This window comes from Physeter macrocephalus, chromosome 5 (genome assembly GCF_002837175.3).
Source record: "Physeter macrocephalus isolate SW-GA chromosome 5, ASM283717v5, whole genome shotgun sequence".
In the NCBI taxonomy this organism is placed as follows: domain Eukaryota; kingdom Metazoa; phylum Chordata; class Mammalia; order Artiodactyla; family Physeteridae; genus Physeter; species Physeter macrocephalus.
In genome coordinates, this window is record NC_041218.1 from 20,378,823 (window position 1) to 20,395,919 (window position 17,097).

The window sequence follows — 17,097 nt, forward strand, 5'->3', positions numbered from 1 at the left end:
GAAGGTTGAAACATATTATACAACTTGAGAACAGGTACAAAGTAACATGTAGTCTCAAAACTGCAGAGTAGCATAGTACAATTTGGATATGTATATGTTGAAAAGAACAAAATGATGACATGTAATAAACTCAATACTCTGCCACTGACCAGGGATACAGAGGTGAAAAAGACATAGTCTCTGCCCTAAAGATTTCTATAGTAATAAATCAGCACATAACTGGAGCTCAAAAATGTTACTGCATTTTCGTGTATACCTTTGGAATAAGAGGATGCATGCTGTGTTGTGGCTGGGGGCCTTTAATGTTGAAAGGGACTACCTGAAGATAATACCATCACTAACCTTATTTCTAAAGAGAATACATATGCCTCTGTTAAGACTAAGGTCATATGGGTAAATTTATACGTGTCACAGAATATTTAGCAAAAAATAATTTCTAAATGTGTATGTAGACAACTTAAACATTATTTGTCTTGTAGAGGTGACATACTAACCTAGACACTTTCCAAAATAAAACTCCTCAACTTTTTCCGATGTAGTTTTAATTCCTCCACGAATTTACACCATCTCTGGCAATCACTTCTCTCTGCCTCTCCTTATTATGGTCTAACTAGCTTATGTAACCGAGGTGGAAGGAGACACACAAAAGTGAATGCTCTGCATGCTTGGTGCTAATAAATAATTTTCTCTGTTTTCTCACATTCAGATTTGAAAACTATAATATTTAAAATTTTACTTTACAAAAAAGATAAAAAGTACATAGTTCATGAAATAAAGCCACAGGCCAAATGCAGTGGTTTTTTTTGTTTTGTTTTGTATTTTTTACTGGCTAAGACTAAAATAAAGAAAGGCTACGTTTTGCCTCGGGGGTTTGTTTACAGGAATCTAGGAATGGCTCTATTAGGAGAGTGCATCTCCCTCATTAAACGGTGAATTCCTTTAGGAAAGAGATTACATCTTTTAACTCGCTGGCCTAAACTTCTAGAATACTATCCTCAAAGCGTGCTTTGTCAGATGAATGAACTTCCTTGAAAGTTGCCCAGTTAGATGCCGTTTCTGCAGTCAAGATCACAACTCCCAGAAGGCAATGCTTCTCTGGCGCTCAAGGTATAAGGACGAGAAAGTCCCAGCATCCATCGTACCAGATCAAGACTACAATTCCCGATACACGCAGTGGGCTCCGGGAACCTTGTCAGGAACTACCTGTTGCCATAGCATCCGGGTCCCCGCCAACCAATCCTAACGCCCCTCCCGAGGAGAGGCGGGCCGTTCGTATCGTAGACCAATCGGAGGCATTTTTGTTGTGGCGCGTGACCGGAGGAGGCGGGAGCTTACGACCGGCGGCTTCTCCTTGCTTCTTGGGGTCGTGGCCTTGCTCCTGCTGTGCAAGGCTAGAGTCCGGGTGTGTTCACGCGCTTGTGTGCGCGTGGGGCCTGTGGTGCTTGTGGGTCGGCGCTAGGTGTCTGCGGGGGCAGAAACAGAAGCCATGGGCGGGACGGCCAGCACCCGCCGGGTCACTTTCGAGGCGGACGAGAATGAGAACATCACCGTGGTGAAGGGCATCCGGGTGAGTGACAGTGGGCGGGCGGAGGGCCGCATTCGGACTCGGACCCTAAACCTCTGGCTTTTCCGGGTTCCGCTCAGCCTGGTTTCCTCCGTCCGGCTCCCCAGTGTTGTCCGGCCCGAAGCTGAGTTCTTTGCAAAGAAGTTTGAAGTTTTTCAAGACGTGGGACATCCATTCAAAGATATTTGCTGGTTGTGGGCCAAGTGCTGAGCACTGTGCTGGCGTGGCTGGCGGATGCCAAGTTGCTTTAGACCCTCCAAGGGCTCACAGTCCAGTCTAGACTGTATTGCTCAGTAGTTGAGTAGTTGTGGGACTTTATTTGAAACCCCCTCCTCGCTGTACCCATCTGTGAAATGGGGCTTGTCTGTCTTCTCCTGGGTTCAGGATCCAAAGCCTGCTTTTGCACTGCCCACAAGGCCTCTCTCAAGATGAACTGCCCTTTTAAGGAATCCTTTATCTACTCTGTTGTCACACACACTTTCTTCAGCCCTGCCTCCCTTCTTCGCTTTTCTTTCACTTGACATCTTGTCTTTTCCAGGCCCCTCTTCTGTGGCCTCCTGTGCCTAAGTTTTGGACTAGGCCCCGTGGCTTCAAGACTAGTGTCTGCCCGCCTGATAGGACTTGAGATAGGATTGCAAGTTTTCGTACTACTAGGAGTAGTACACTTTGTTCTGTCCAAGACATTGGAGAGAATTTTTAAATGCCCCCTGAATATGCTTGATACATTAACTGAAAACTTGATTTTTCACTAGGGTGTCAGCATACCAGCACTAATTTCATTAACACACTCTCCGCTGCACCTGAATTTGGAGCCTCACATTTTTGGAAGTATGATGCCTGATCCCAGTAAATAAAGCAATTTGACCTCAGAAAGTTTTATACTATTTTCCTTCCTCTGTTATTACACAACCAGCATAAGTAAGCTAAATGTGTAAATTATCTTTAGCATTGGTTACTAGGAATTAAAACTTCTTAAATTTTTTAAGTGTTTAAAAACTTTTACTTTGCAACTGTTACCTTGAGAAAAATTTATTAAAAGTTTTCTTTATAGAAAATCAGACTGTTGAACTCAGTTTTTGGTCTGTGACCAGCATTTCCTTATATCATATTAAGTGATGGTAGTACCATATTTTGTAATGAAATGTCTGAGGCTGCATTCTTTGCGTTTTTGAGGTTTAGTTGGTACTCTAAAGTAAAATAAAAATTTCTGTAAACTCTGAGTTCTATGCAGAGATTTGTTTAATCTTGCCTTTAGGGGCTTTGAGTGTTCCACACCAGAGGGTGAAAAAGAAATAAAAGTAAGAAGAAGCAAAATAAGTTTTGGGTGAGAAGACATTGTCTAGAAAAAAGTATAAATCTATGTTCTCATGCTCTAGTACAGGCACAGTGATGACAGCAAACAAAATTAAAAGGGAATTGGGCCACAGCACACAGATTCATATCAAGTATTAGATAAGGTTAAATAGGGTAAGTATGAAGAGGGTTTTTTTTTTTTTTTTTGTGGTACGCGGGCCTCTCACCATTGCGGCTTCTCCCGTTGCAGAGCACAGGCTCCGGACGCGCAGGCTCAGCGGCCATGGCTCACGGGCCTAGCCGCTCCGCGGCACATGGGATCCTCCCGGACCGGGGCACGAACCCGTGTCTCCTGCGTCAGCAGGCGGACTCTCAACCCCTGCGCCACCAGGGAAGCCCGAAGAGGGTTTGATATTAGATTAAACGGAGAGATTGTCTGAAAAACCCTTTTAAAAAAACTTTATAAGAAAAGAAGCTATGTCCTTTGGCCACTCAATTTGGTGGAATTATTCTTTTATTTATTTATTTTTTATTTATTTTTTCTTTCTCATAGAGTACATTTTATATTTGTATAATTCAAGCACACACCATGCTCATTTTGACCTCTGTGCTTTGCTTTTTTTCAGTTCATGCCCCTCACCTGGAATGCCCTTGCAATGTTCTCCCTGTTGCTTCAGATCCTTTTTCAAGGATGATTTTCTCTCTCTGAGCTTCAGTTTTCTCACCTGCAAAATGATGGGGCTTGAGTACACCTCTGAGATTCTGAAATTCTGTGAATCTAGTGGCACTGTTTCTTGTAGCCATGCTCAGCCTGTTGCACTTTCCCCTGAAAATAGCACGCTGTTGAATTGTTGAGTACTCATGGGTCATTCTGATTTCTTTGAGGTCATGGTCAAAAGAACATCAATTTGGAGTTAAACTGACCTCAGTTAAATCTCAGATTAGGCATTTCCTAGTCTGCAGCCTTGGACAGGTCACTTCTCTGATTATATTTCCTTATCCCCAAAGGGAAATATCATCTCTTAATTGTGGTAAGAAGATGAGGTAAGGTATTTAAAGCACGTGGCACACTGTAGATTTTTAATAAAAGGCAGCTGTTATTGAAATGATAGGGTTCCTTCCACATCTAATGTTATAAGATTCTTTGAAGTGCTGGGGACTACAGTGGAAAGAGCATATGCTTTGGAACTAGGCAGACCTTAGTTTGGTCCTGTCTCTGCCTCTCATTAGCTGTGTGGCCCTGGACAAGTCACTTTGATTTTGTTTCCCTGTTCAGTATATCTGGATAATGCAACATACTTGTAATACTTCTGTATCAACCACTGCTTTTGAGAATTTGATGTGATGTAGCGTGTCGCACAGTGCCTGGTACTTCGATGGTGTTTATTACTCATATGAGTAGTATCTGTTCTTGGAGCTGATCACGGGGATGGATACTTAACCTTGCATGAACTGAAAATAATGGATAAAAATAAGAGGTACACATATTGTGTACCTAAAGGGATGTAGACTGGGGAATGGGACTCCTGGGTTCTGCAGCTGATTGCCTGTGTGATTTTTTTTGTCTGCGTGTTTTCGAGATGGTTTTAAGCTGACCTTTATATTTTTCTTAGCTTGAAACAGTCCTCTTGTTTCTCCTTAGGGGAAGTCTCAGTGTCAAGAGTGAGCCAGTGTTTTTAGCTCGGTTGATTGAAACATAGTGCTGATGAAGCCCACATTTCAGTGTTGAATTGCAGATAGGTTAGTTCAGCTTGGCTGAGGAAGACATTCCAGATATGCCCAGTTGTCTAACATTTATGCCATCACTCGTAAGAATAAGAGTGTGCCACATATACACACTACTATATATAAAATAGATAACTAATAAGAACCTGCTTATGGCACAGGGAACTCTACTCATACTCTGTAATGGCGTATATGGGAAAAGGATCTAAAAAAAAAAAAAAAAGTGGATATATGTTTATGTATAACTGATTCACTTTGCTGTACAGCAGAAATTAACACAACATTGTAAATCAACTACAATAAAAATTAAAAGAAAATATGTTCACCTTAACAGTAACACCTAAACACACCACATGTGTTTCTCTCTGGTGGTTTTTGGCTTTACCGAATTTGCCCTCTTTAGACCCCTTTTGTTAGTTTCTCATGAAGAGAGTAACTCCTATTTCTTTTATACTTTTCCCTTACTTCTGTGTACACCACTTTTCCAGGCCTCCTCCTTCTGTGTTTAGAGAGGATCACTGTGACCATATCACCTGTGGTTACCTTTTTTCATAACAATAAAGCTTTAATTAAAAAAAAAAAGAGTGTGCCAACGATGCAGCAGACTCAGTCGCTGCTGGAAAACCAATTTTGTCTTCCACTGATAAGGGTAGTAATTTCATCTTCATTTATCTTAATATACAAGGGGTAATATTGAGTAAACAACATAAGGTTTTCAGTAACTAGGCTGCAGTTATTAATAGATCACATTTTTCCAGATTTTTCTTGCTGAGATCCTCAGCGGTTAGCAATTAAAGGACTTACTTACAATGTTAAGTTTAAAGTTTCTTCTCACTTACCAGGTGTTATTTTCATGGTATTTATTGGGTCCTGGTTTTCCCTTTCCCCTTATCCTCAGCAGTCAACAGCTCCCCCTCCCCCCTTCCGTAAAATAACCTATATTCTTACACCTGATTCCAACTTTGAACTCATGGGTTGGATGAAAGGCCACCCTCTTGCCTTGCCCTCCTCTCCCAAGTCTAGAATAAATTTCTTGTGATGGAAAGACCAAGCATTTTGATTACTCATATTACATGTGCTTAATAGGATTTTTCTGAGCACCTGCTATGCCTGCTTGGGAAGTGTGCCTTCCACTCAGTCTTTCACAAGTTTATCTGAAACATCAAAGCTGTGAGTGAACTCTTCCAGAGCAAATGTCAACTTCGATAAGTATCATTTTCAAAGTAATATTTATCATGCTTTCCAGGCATAAACTAATCTCTGCAACTGGCCTTGAAGTTGCAAGCTGAAATTTACAGGAGCCAGTTATGGTAGCAAGGATACTTATGTGGAACACAACCTGTGCTTTGGGAAGTATTAGCAATTGCGAGCCCCTAAGTTATTTCATGTGGGATTTGGCTGAGGATCCTGGAGAGGGTCCATTAACAGAGGCTACAAATCCAGTCAGTCGTTGGGAGTTCTGAGGAACGTTGTTGGAGTAGTTGACTGGTCCCTTTCCACTTTAGGTTCCATGAATCTCTTGCGTATATATTTACCATGATAAGCTTTCTAGGATTTTCATACAGATGGTAGAAGTTCATGTTTTCCACTAATAACAAATGCAAAGAACACAAGTGATAAACTACAGACATAAGCCCCAAATTATACATGTGTATATGGTAGTATAGAATAGTCCCCCTTAAGTAAGTATTTGGGAGTAATGTCTTCCAAATAATAGTGGCAGTTTTTGAAGCCTTTGTGTTGAAATGGTAGGTGAAAAGAAAACGACCTGTGTTACATGGAAAGAGGACCAAGTGAGCAAAGTGGGTCTGAGTCCTTTAATCAGTTTGATAAGAAACACCTGGAAGAAGTTGAAGAAACCCTATTATGGAGGTGAGGGTCTGATTTGTTTCTGTCTCACGTGGTTCCTCTTGACCTCTTGGAGAGGGGCAACTTAAAAAGGAGTTCTCTTCCTCCTTTTACTCTGTTCCTTGGAAGTAGAAATACTTTATCATTGTCCATCTCACGCAGTCTCTTTGTTTCTGAGAAAATACTAGATTCTGGGTCGTCGAGCGGTGTACTCGTGCTGATTTTAGATGAGACCCGCCAGGGTGTTTGGGAAGAGACTATAGAAGATGACACAGCCTTTTCCTCTTCTCTGGGGCACGTGTTGGTGTGGGGTGTAGTACAGACTGAAAATTGGCAAGTCCCATTTGCTTACATTTGTCTTCAGGAGCAGTAGAGGATAGGGTGGATAATCAAAGTCAGTGAACTGAATTCAGCTCTACTGGCAGGCCCTCTTCTTTTGGTTCTCCCTTATATTAGAACAGTGGTTCTTAACTTCTAGTTCACAGACTATTGTAAATCTGTAGGCTACGGACTCTACCCAGAATAATGCAATAAGCAGAAAATTTTGCATACAATTGAGGAATTAATCCATAGACTCCTGAATCCATGGACCCCCGGGCATAATTCTAGCATTAATGTGTGTGTTTTTTGCTACAAATAATTTCTGTAAATTGCACTTGGTATTTGCCTTGGAGATTCCAGAGATGTCTGGAAACCAGGTATAGTAGGTATAGATCTTTAAATAGGAAAAACGATTTTCTGAAAGACGTACCCTGTTTAAGGAAAGATGTCCTAAAGAAGTTGCTGCTTATACAGAGGCTGCTTGTCCGGCTCTTGCAGAAGCTTATGTTTTACCTTTGACCCCTTTTGGGGTCAGGTTGCATCACAGAGAAGAGTTGTTCTCCAGCTACATATTGTACGTATAACCCAGGCCAGCATCTCTAAATCTTGTCAGCTGCTTCACAAGCGAGTCCCCCAGTTCACAGAGGAGATCAGGTGAGAGTGCAGGACTGAACTTATTACTGCAGCTGGGAGGTCAGCTCAGTGAGTATCAGCTTGAGATACAAAGTATAGCCCAGCTACTGCCTTCTGTCAGCATAGTTGTGACTGGACTGGGGAGAGGGTAGATCATGCTTGAGTAAGCAGAGATGCAACTGCAGGCTTCCATGGGTGCTCCTTTGGAAGGGCCTGAGAATACACGTGTGAACGAGTCTAAGGACAAAAAAGAGAGGTTGACTTTCAAGGCAACTCTGCAACGTGTTTATCAACTTAAAAAATGAGTTGTGTTCCCTTGGATGACATGCTTATCAATTTACTGAGGTATAACCAAAGACCTTATTGGGAAATGTTTTGAAGTGATTGAATTTGACATTAAGTAGCAAGTTTTGAAGCATCAGATAAGCCAGACAAATAAAAAGTTAACAATGAAATAAGAAATAATTAACGTTTATATTGAAAGAGACTAGTACTTTTACTATACAAAGAGCATAGAGAGGGATAAACGGGCACCGTATACACTCCGACCAGGACTTAATGCAGCTGCTTCTGGCAGTAGCTGTAGGCCTTGTCTTCATACACCACATAGAGAAGGAGCTCATTACAAACTTGGGCGGAGCTGATGAACGTGAACCGAGATGAATGACCCGTTGAAGTCCTAATGGCTGGAGTTGTATTAGTAATAACTCTACCAGGTATTTGTGTAGCATGTTATAGTCTGCAGTGCATCTTGGCATGCTTCCGCTGTAACTCCAGTGGTAGGTGTTATTTTCACCGTTTTCAGATGAGGAAAGTGAGGCCCACTGAGGGTTATATAGCTAGTAGGTGACCAGTGCTTCTCCCTGTATTCTGGGCCAGCTTCTTGTAACATATGAAATTATATATGTCAAATTAGCTTTATATATATTAGCTTTAAACACGTAAATTACATATGTAACATGTATTATATGATATAATACATAGTATATATCATATGTAATATAAAATATACATATTTACGTTACAGCATACTATGTTAATATGGTACATTAAGTATATATTATGCAGTATATTACCTTATATACTGAGTAAACTTTATATAAATTATATATCAGTTAAGATAGTTTTAAAATTCTAAAACTTAATAAGGCTCATTTTATTTCCTTAAGAGGAAGTGATACATTTTTACTTTGTTGTGTGTGATTAAGGAGTATGTTATTTAATAGTGGAGAAGGCACTGGACTAGAGAGTGGGGGTTACCGGTTGCTGTCCTGATGCTACCAGTAGCTGGATGTTACTCAGGACCTCTCTTTTCTCACTTGTGCATTGAGAGGATTGGAGTCAGGCTTAAGGGGTTTTTCCTCAGCTGTAGCTCAGCTTTGTGGATGAGTTGCAGCAGCAGTCTCAGTGGCTGTCAGTTGTTGGAAAAGCAAAGTCCCTTGGCACTCTCCTTCCTAACTTCTCCTTCTCTTCCAAGAAAGGAGTCATGGTTTTTCCTTGAAAGGTCACAACTTTTGAGCTGTGGACTTTCCCTTTACTGTCTCACCTCCATTCTGGTTTGGGTCATGAGATGTAAGTAACAGTTCAGGTACAAACTGTTTTGTTCACTGATGTCTCTCACAAGGGCCTCAGTTAGTTCTTGGCCTAGTAAACCTTGTTGAATGACTCACTGACATACAGGAGCTCACAGTTTTGCAGAAAGGCAGATAGATGCTTGCTCTGTCACTGGAGCACTGCACTGGAAATTTGTGCAAGGTACCCGTGGGACACAAGAAGGGTCGCGTTGGGTAAGCAGAATCGGAATGAAATGGCTTTAGGGTGTTTGAACTGAATTTTGAAAGGCAGTTCTCTCCCCAAGGGGCCCAGGTAGAAGGCAATGTAGCCACGTATAAAGGCAAAGAGATGGCAACAAGTAGCCAGTGTGGGTGGAGAACAGGGTATGAAGTCTTGGGGGAAAAGCTATGGAAGCTGAGGTTGGAGAGTTAGCCCATAACCAAATGAAGAGGAAGTCCTGAATGCCACACAGAAGAATCTGGACTTTCTTGTCAACAGAGGTAGCTGTTGAAGGATTTGAAATGGGAATTACCATAATCAGATTTGCATTTTAGGAGGAATATTGATGGTGCCGTGAATTAGGGCGGGGAAATGGGATGCGAGAAGAGATGATGAATTCGTTAAATGTTTAGGAGTTGAGGAAGTCATGGCTAAGAGAATAAGAGAGAGCAGAGTCAAGAAGTCCTATGTTTTGATTCAGAAGCTGGATGGAGGCGGTGTCATTAATGAGATAAGGAAAGCAAGAGGAAGAAGAGATTTTTGGCAAACGTGAATGCGACGTGTTGGGTTTGAGGCGCTTGTGGTCTGTCCCAGGGGAGGTGTCTTTAGGCAATGAAGTGTTTAGGTCTGGCTTTCGGGATACAGCTCTTGGGCTGGAGATAATGGTTTAGAATTCATTCACTGATCAACAGCAGTTAAAAAATCAAGGGAGTGAATGAGAGTACCAACAGGAGCATGTAGAGTGAGAAGAAAATCCAGGCAAGGAACAGAATGTGGGGACCTCTAGCATTTAAGGGGAGGGGAAGCCTGCAGAAGAGATAAGACTCAGCCAGAGTCCTAGGACAAGCAGGAAGGGATGTTGGAAAAGCAGGGGAGGGGTTTTCAGAAGAGGGGAGTGACCAAAGGGAAGTCATATAAATTAGGTGCTTTATAAGTATAAATAAAAAATATTCACATAAACATAAATATAGAAGGTTATTTATTTGATCAGTGGTGACTTTTACTGGAACACTTTCTCTGCTGTATTGGGTTACAAGCCAGATAGTGGTGTGTTAAGGAAGTGGAAACTGGAAGAAGGTTCTTGAGGATGTGGGAGGCAGATCACCCCATTACTTGACCTGGAAACCTTCTTGATGATTTCTGCTTTGCCCTTATCTAGTCAGACAATGGATCTGGCAGTGAAGGGAACAGCTGACTGTGACCTTGACACTCAGACTTCCTGGATTTGAATCCTGGCTGCATTGCTGACAACTTGTCAGCAATGATCCAGTGCAAATTATTTAATCTGGCTTTGCTTCAGTTTCCTCACCTATACAATGGAGGTAATAAAAGTGTCTCAGGATTGTGAAGGATTAAATGAGTCAAGTGCTTAGTTTAGTGTAAGTGCCTGGCACATAATAAGCACTCAGTGAAGGTTAGCCATTTTGAATCCTAAATATCTTTTGAATGTGTTCTCCCTGGAACATGTTTTTTATTTTTTATTTTTTAAAAACAACTTTATTGTGGTGTAATTTACATATAAAATTAACCTGTTTTCTGTGTACAACGCTTTCTAATAAATTTGCAAAATTGTGCAACCATCACCACAGTCCAGTTCTAGAACATTTTCATCATCCCAATAAAATCTTCCTGTCCATTTCTAGTTAATCTCCATTCTTATCCTAGCCTTAGGCAACGACTTATCTATTTTCTGTCTGTATAGAGTTACCTTTTCTGGGCATTTCATGTAAATAGAATTATACAATATGTGGCCTTCTGTGTCTGGCTTCCTTTACTTAGTTGCTTTTTGGGTCTGTCCATATAGAAGCATCTATCAGAACTTCAGTTCTTTTTATTGATGAATTGTAGTCCATTGTATGGATATATGTTTTGTTTATCCATTCACTGGAAGATGGGTATTTGTTTGCTATTATGAGTAATGCTGCTCTGCACATTCCCAGGCAAGCCTTCGTGTGGACATATGCTTAATAGCTTCTTAATTGGTCCTTTAGCGTCCCTCAGGTGTCCTCTTGCTTCTTTTCTTGTCCCCCCCCCAGTCTGTTCTCCACACTGTAGCTAGAGTGATCTCGCTAAAATGCAAGTCTGATTGTGTCATTACCCTGCTTAAAATCCTTCAGTAGTGCCCAGCCGTCCTCGGGATCTAGTTCAACTCCCTAACTTGAAGGATTTACTAAGAGTCTTCAAAATCTAGAATCTTCTTTCCCTCTCCACCTTCCCTTTCACTAAGCGCCCTCCTCAGCTTCCTGCTTCAGCCATTCTTTTATTCATTCATATAGTTTCATTTATTTAACCATTCACTCATTTAACCAGGCTTATTGAGGCTCTGGAGATATAATACTAGACAGGACAGCCAAATCTTTCCTGGAGCTTTCTTTCTAGTGAGAAAGGCAGGCAATAAACAAGAAAGAATCAGATAGTGGTAAGTGCTATAAAGAAAATAAAAAAGGATGATCTGATAAGTTGTGGGGCGGTGGGGGGGGTGGGGGCTGTGGGCTGACGACTCTGAAATCTCCTAGCCTGAGTGTTCCTCAGAGCCTCCGCCCTGTTGCCAACTGCCTGCTTGATATTTCCCCTTGCTCGGCTGATAAGCCCTGCTGCTTAACGGTAGCTTCATGCAGTACTCTCTTCTTAGAGTACTCTTATCCTACTCCTTCTCTTTCTAAGTACTCTTCATCCTTCTCAGCCCCCAGCTCAACCCCACTCCCACAGACTGTCTGGATGCCCTGCCCATCTGCCCATTGTGTTCTCAGTCCTTCCATCACAGGCCAACTGAATTAAGTAGCATCCTTCACATTATGTGTAAATGCATGATGATTGTCTGTTTCTTCTTGACTTGAAGCACCTTGGTGACTTCAGCCACGCATAGTTGGCTGGCACAGAGTTGGTGCATAAAGAAATCTGTTGAAAGAGGGGTAGTTTGTGGTTAGCCTTGAACGGGAGGGAGGGAGGGAGGGACACCATTTCATTTGGGGCTGGAGGGAAAGAAGGAGCTAAGGCCTGCTGCAAGCCTCATTTGTAGGACGGGGGAGGAAAGTCGAAGGAGTTCTGATGGCTTACATTTTCTCAGAGATTACAATTTAGTGCACAGTATAAAATGAGGAAAAGAGTTATTTATAATGAGCAATTAGCAGTGCATTAGAAGAAATGAAGTAGTGCTGTGGGGTGCATCTTGAAATCTTAAAATTGTTCTTACTTGCTTTTAGTGTTATAGCTATTAGATTTAGTCTGATTTCTTCAGGACATTTGTTATACATATTGATATGGATGGCTGAATTACTTGGATGCTATTGTACTGTTTTCTTTCTTGTTCTTTTATAATTGATTTTATTTTGACGTTGCTTTTTCAGCTTTCGGAAAATGTGATTGATCGTATGAAGGAAACCTCTCCGTCTGGTCCGAAGTCTCAGCGGTATTCTGGTGCTTACGGTGGTGCCTCAGGTATTTCAGAATTTTAATTTCTGAGTTCTTAGCAGAAAAATTACAAGTGGTAAAGTTCACTCAGTAGTCAAGTTCTTCTGCACTTCTGTCTTTTGTTTTTTGGATGTTCGACTTTTTATGGGGGAATAATCTTCCTTTGGTATCCATGGGTATTGGTTCCAGGACCCCCTTGGATACCAAAATCCATGGATGTGCAAGTCCTTTATATAAAATGAGTAGTACTTGCTTATAACCTATGCACATCCTCCCATATACTTTACATCATCTCTAGATTATTTATGATACCTAATACACTGTAAATCCCAAGTAAATAATTGCCTGCGTGGCGAATTCAAGTTTTGCTTTTTGGGATTTTCTGGAATTTTTTTTTTTTTTCCTGAATATTTTCAACCTGTGGTTGGTGGAATCTGTGGATGCGGAACCTGCAGATATGGAAGGCCGACTGTATTGGTTAGTACCAGGGTTTCTTTTAAAATTCTTTGAACTAAAAGTAGAATGAATCTACTTTCAAACAGTCTTTGGGAATGTTTTTTCTCTTCCAGCTCCTGAATCCTCTGTTAGGCTTCGGAAGGTTATTTCATATCTTTTTGTGTAAAATGAATTACTTATAGGGATATGAGAGGTTTGGGAGTAAATATTTATTTAAAAAAAATTGAACTTAGAAAATATTGATTTATTGTTTCCAGATGAAAATCTCTAATGATTTTACTATCTAATAGATTTCTTTAAGTTTATTAAGTTTATTCCTTCATAGTCTTAATTATTGAGGAAAATATGATGTTAAATGAAATCCATAGAGAATTATTGTCTCATTTTATCTCTCTTATCCTGTAGGATAAGAGACTGTTTCTCTTTCCTTTTCTCTCTCTTACCCTGTCCATTTATTCATCCATCTAATATTTATTGAGCACCTGCTATGTGTCTGGCACTGTTCTTATTGCTGCTAAGTTTGATGGATGGACATGCTGTTTTTTGGTGAAATGGCAATGAGAAAAGAGTTGAGATGATTAATCTTGGACTAAAAGAGAATTTTCATTATTTATTAGAAAGGGGTATTGTGCGGTAAATCTGGCTACAGACTGAAATACCTTGAGGAAGATGAAATGCTGCCCAAATGCCATTCACTTGGGGGCATTTGTGACCCTCTTACTAATCATTAAGTCAGTAACCATGAGTTGAACTTCTGATGTGTTTAGAGCAGAAGGTGCCAAGATGAATAAGAAATAGTTCTTGTCCTTTGCAGACTTTTTGTTTAGCATTAAGAAGTGTTCATCGTTCATTAAGGTTAGATAGAAAGTGACCACCCCCTCTGCTGGAAACCCTTTTTTTGCCTTCTGGGCCATTATCATTTGAATGACATCTTGCTTCATTTGTAGAAAGGATGTGACAGAAACTAGTTGGAGGGAAAGAGTTGCTTTTTAGTGATGTTCTGCTTGAGTTTAGGAAAGCACCTTTCTGTAAGTGATTGTTGGTTCTTCTAGCTTTCTCCCATATTTGCTCTTATACAACAGTGAGTTGAAGGAGAGGAAGTGTTTTCCTTCTCGGGTTGGTTTCTTAAAAGGATACTCTTGGTTTTCCTTCTACCTTACTTGCATCCCCAGTCTAGTCTTCTTTGCTGATTTCCACTAATGTCATCAAATTGTATGCCTTTTGAATCATTGTGTAGATGCCCGTGACTCCCAGAATTGTATCTCTAGCCTTGACCTCTCCTTGAAACTTGACTCCGACAATTGTCTACTTCACGTCTCCACTTAAAATTCTTCACCTTAGCAGATCCAAAACAAACCTTCTTATTCTCCTTCAGAGTTGCTTCTCCTCTTTATCTTTTCCAGTAAATGGCACTGGGATTCATCCTTGTTTCCTCTTTTTTTCTTAATTTAAAAAAAATTATTTTATTTTTTTATAATCGGGATTACAAATCTTTAAAAAATTTTATTTATTTTTTATTTTTGGCTGCGTTGGGTCTTCTTTGCTGCGTGTGGGCTTTCTCTAGTTGCGGCGAGCGGGGGCTACTCTTCATTGTGGTGCATGGGCTTCTCATTGTGGTGGCTTCTCTTGTCGCGGAGCAGGGGCTCTAGGCGTGCGCTTCAGTAGTTGTGGCATGTCAGCTCAGTAGTTGTGGCTCACGGGCTCTAGAGCACAGGCTAAGTAGTTGTGGCACGTGGGCTTAGTTGCTCGCGGCATGTGGGATCTTCCTGGGCCAGGGCTCGAACCCATATCCCCTGCATTGGCAGGTTCATTCTTAACCACTGCACCACCAGGGAAGTCCCTTTCTTAATTCTTATATTAGACCATTAGCTAGTCTTGTCAGCGCCATCTTCAAAATATGTTTGGATATGTTCTTTGCTTGTCTGTCTTCACTGCTGCAGCTCCAATCGAGGTAACCACCATCTCTTACCTTGTCTTTTGCTGAATCCTCTTAGTTGGCTCCCTACTTCCGCTCTTGTCCTTCCTCTGTGCTCTGCCAAGCACACAGAGGCCTCAGCAATCTTTAAAAAAAAATACATCAGCTCATGTCATATCCTAGTGGTAGATCTCCATGGTACTTAGAATATAATTTGAATTGCTTTTCTTGGCTTCTGAGGTACACCATGACTTGTCCCTTTCTGCTTTTCCAACATTATCTTTTGACATATGGATATTTTAAAAATTGGAATTTGATCTAAAATATGCTTTGTTCTAGGTAGATTTCTTTTTTTCCTTTTTTAAAAAAATTATTTATTTTATTCTTGCTGTGTCGGGTCTTAGTTGCAGCACGCGGGCTCTTCATTGAGGCATGCGGGATCTTTTGTTGTGGTGTGCCGGGCTTCTCTCTAGTTGTGGCACGCTGGCTCCAGAGTGCATGGGCTCTGTAGTTTGTGGCATGCAGGCTCTCTAGTTGAGGCGTGCAGGCTCAGTAGTTGTGGCATGTGGGCTTAGTTCCCCCACGACATGTGGGATCTTAATGGGTTCGACCACGGGTTGAACCCGCGTCCCCTGCGTTGGAAGGTGGATTCCTTACCCTTGGACCACCAGGGAAGTCCCTAGGTAGATTTCTTTTCTACCTACTATGTTAAGGAGATAGGATGGTGATGGTGAACTAATGATGGAATAGTAATAAATAACATTTAAATAATGTTTATTACGTGCCAGGTACTCTGTTAAATCCTTTATTTCTAGATTGTGTAATCTGTATAATCCTGTGAAGAAGGTACTGTATTAAGCCGTTTTATATGGAAGGAAATTGAGACTTGAAGTGATTAATTATCTTGCCCAAAGTCACACAGCTGGTGAGCAGTGGAGGTGATACTTGAATTCAAGTCTGTTTGACTCCAGAGCAAATGCAGTAAACCACTCTGTTTTATTATCATTTGAATGACATCTTGCTTCATTTGTAGAAAGGATGTGACAGAAACTAGTTGGAGGGAAAGAGTTGCTTTTTAGTGATGTTCTGCTTGTGTTTAGGAAAGCACCTTTCTGTAAGTGATTGTTGGTTCTTCTAGCTTTCTCCCATATTTGCTCTTATACAACAGTGAGTTGAAGGAGAGGAAGTGTTTTCCTTCTCGGGTTGGTTTCTTAAAAGGATACTCTTGGTTTTCCTTCTACCTTACTTGCATCCCCAGTCTAGTCTTCTTTGCTGATTTCCACTAATGTCATCAAATTGTATGCCTTTTGAATCATTGTGTAGATGCCCGTGACTCCCAGAATTGTATCTCTAGCCTTGACCTCTCCTTGAAACTTGACTCCGACAATTGTCTACTTCACGTCTCCACTTAAAATTCTTCACCTTAGCAGATCCAAAACAAACCTTCTTATTCTTCTTCAGAGTTGCTTCTCCTCTTTATCTTTTCCAGTAAATGGCACTGGGATTCATCCTTGTTTCCTCTTTTTTTCTTAATTTAAAAAAAATTATTTTATTTTTTTATAATCGGGATTACAAATCTTTAAAAAATTTTATTTATTTTTTATTTTTGGCTGCGTTGGGTCTTCTTTGCTGCGTGTGGGCTTTCTCTAGTTGCGGCGAGCGGGGGCTACTCTTCATTGTGGTGCATGGGCTTCTCATTGTGGTGGCTTCTCTTGTCGCGGAGCAGGGGCTCTAGGCGTGCGCTTCAGTAGTTGTGGCATGTCAGCTCAGTAGTTGTGGCTCACGGGCTCTAGAGCACAGGCTAAGTAGTTGTGGCACGTGGGCTTAGTTGCTCGCGGCATGTGGGATCTTCCTGGGCCAGGGCTCGAACCCATATCCCCTGCATTGGCAGGTTCATTCTTAACCACTGCACCACCAGGGAAGTCCTTTTCTTAATTCTTATATTAGACCATTAGCTAGTCTTGTCAGCGCCATCTTCAAAATATGTTTGGATATGTTCTTTGCTTGTCTGTCTTCACTGCTGCAGCTCCAATCGAGGTAACCACCATCTCTTACCTTGTCTTTTGCTGAATCCTCTTAGTTGGCTCCCTACTTCTGCTCTTGTCCTTCCTCTGTGCTCTGCCAAGCACACAGAGGCCTCAGCAATCTTTAAAAAAAA

General features: G+C 41.2%; 1 protein-coding gene across 4 annotated transcripts in view; it reads left to right on the forward strand.

Moving 5' to 3' along the window:
• Positions 1–1,314: 1,314 nt before the first annotated feature.
• CHCHD3 (coiled-coil-helix-coiled-coil-helix domain containing 3) overlaps positions 1,315–17,097 on the forward strand; it is a 299,018-nt gene continuing 283,235 nt past the window's right edge. For 2 of the 4 annotated variants that reach the window (XM_028489732.2, XM_028489731.2), the window contains exons 1-2: positions 1,328–1,567; positions 12,505–12,595. In XM_028489732.2, coding sequence (XP_028345533.1) covers positions 1,487–1,567; positions 12,505–12,595 — 172 coding nt within the window. In that variant the 5' untranslated portion in view covers positions 1,328–1,486. Of the gene's footprint in view, positions 1,568–12,504; positions 12,596–17,097 lie in introns of all 4 variants that reach the window. The other 2 variants (XM_007128150.3, XM_028489730.2) reach the window with 2 other exon arrangements.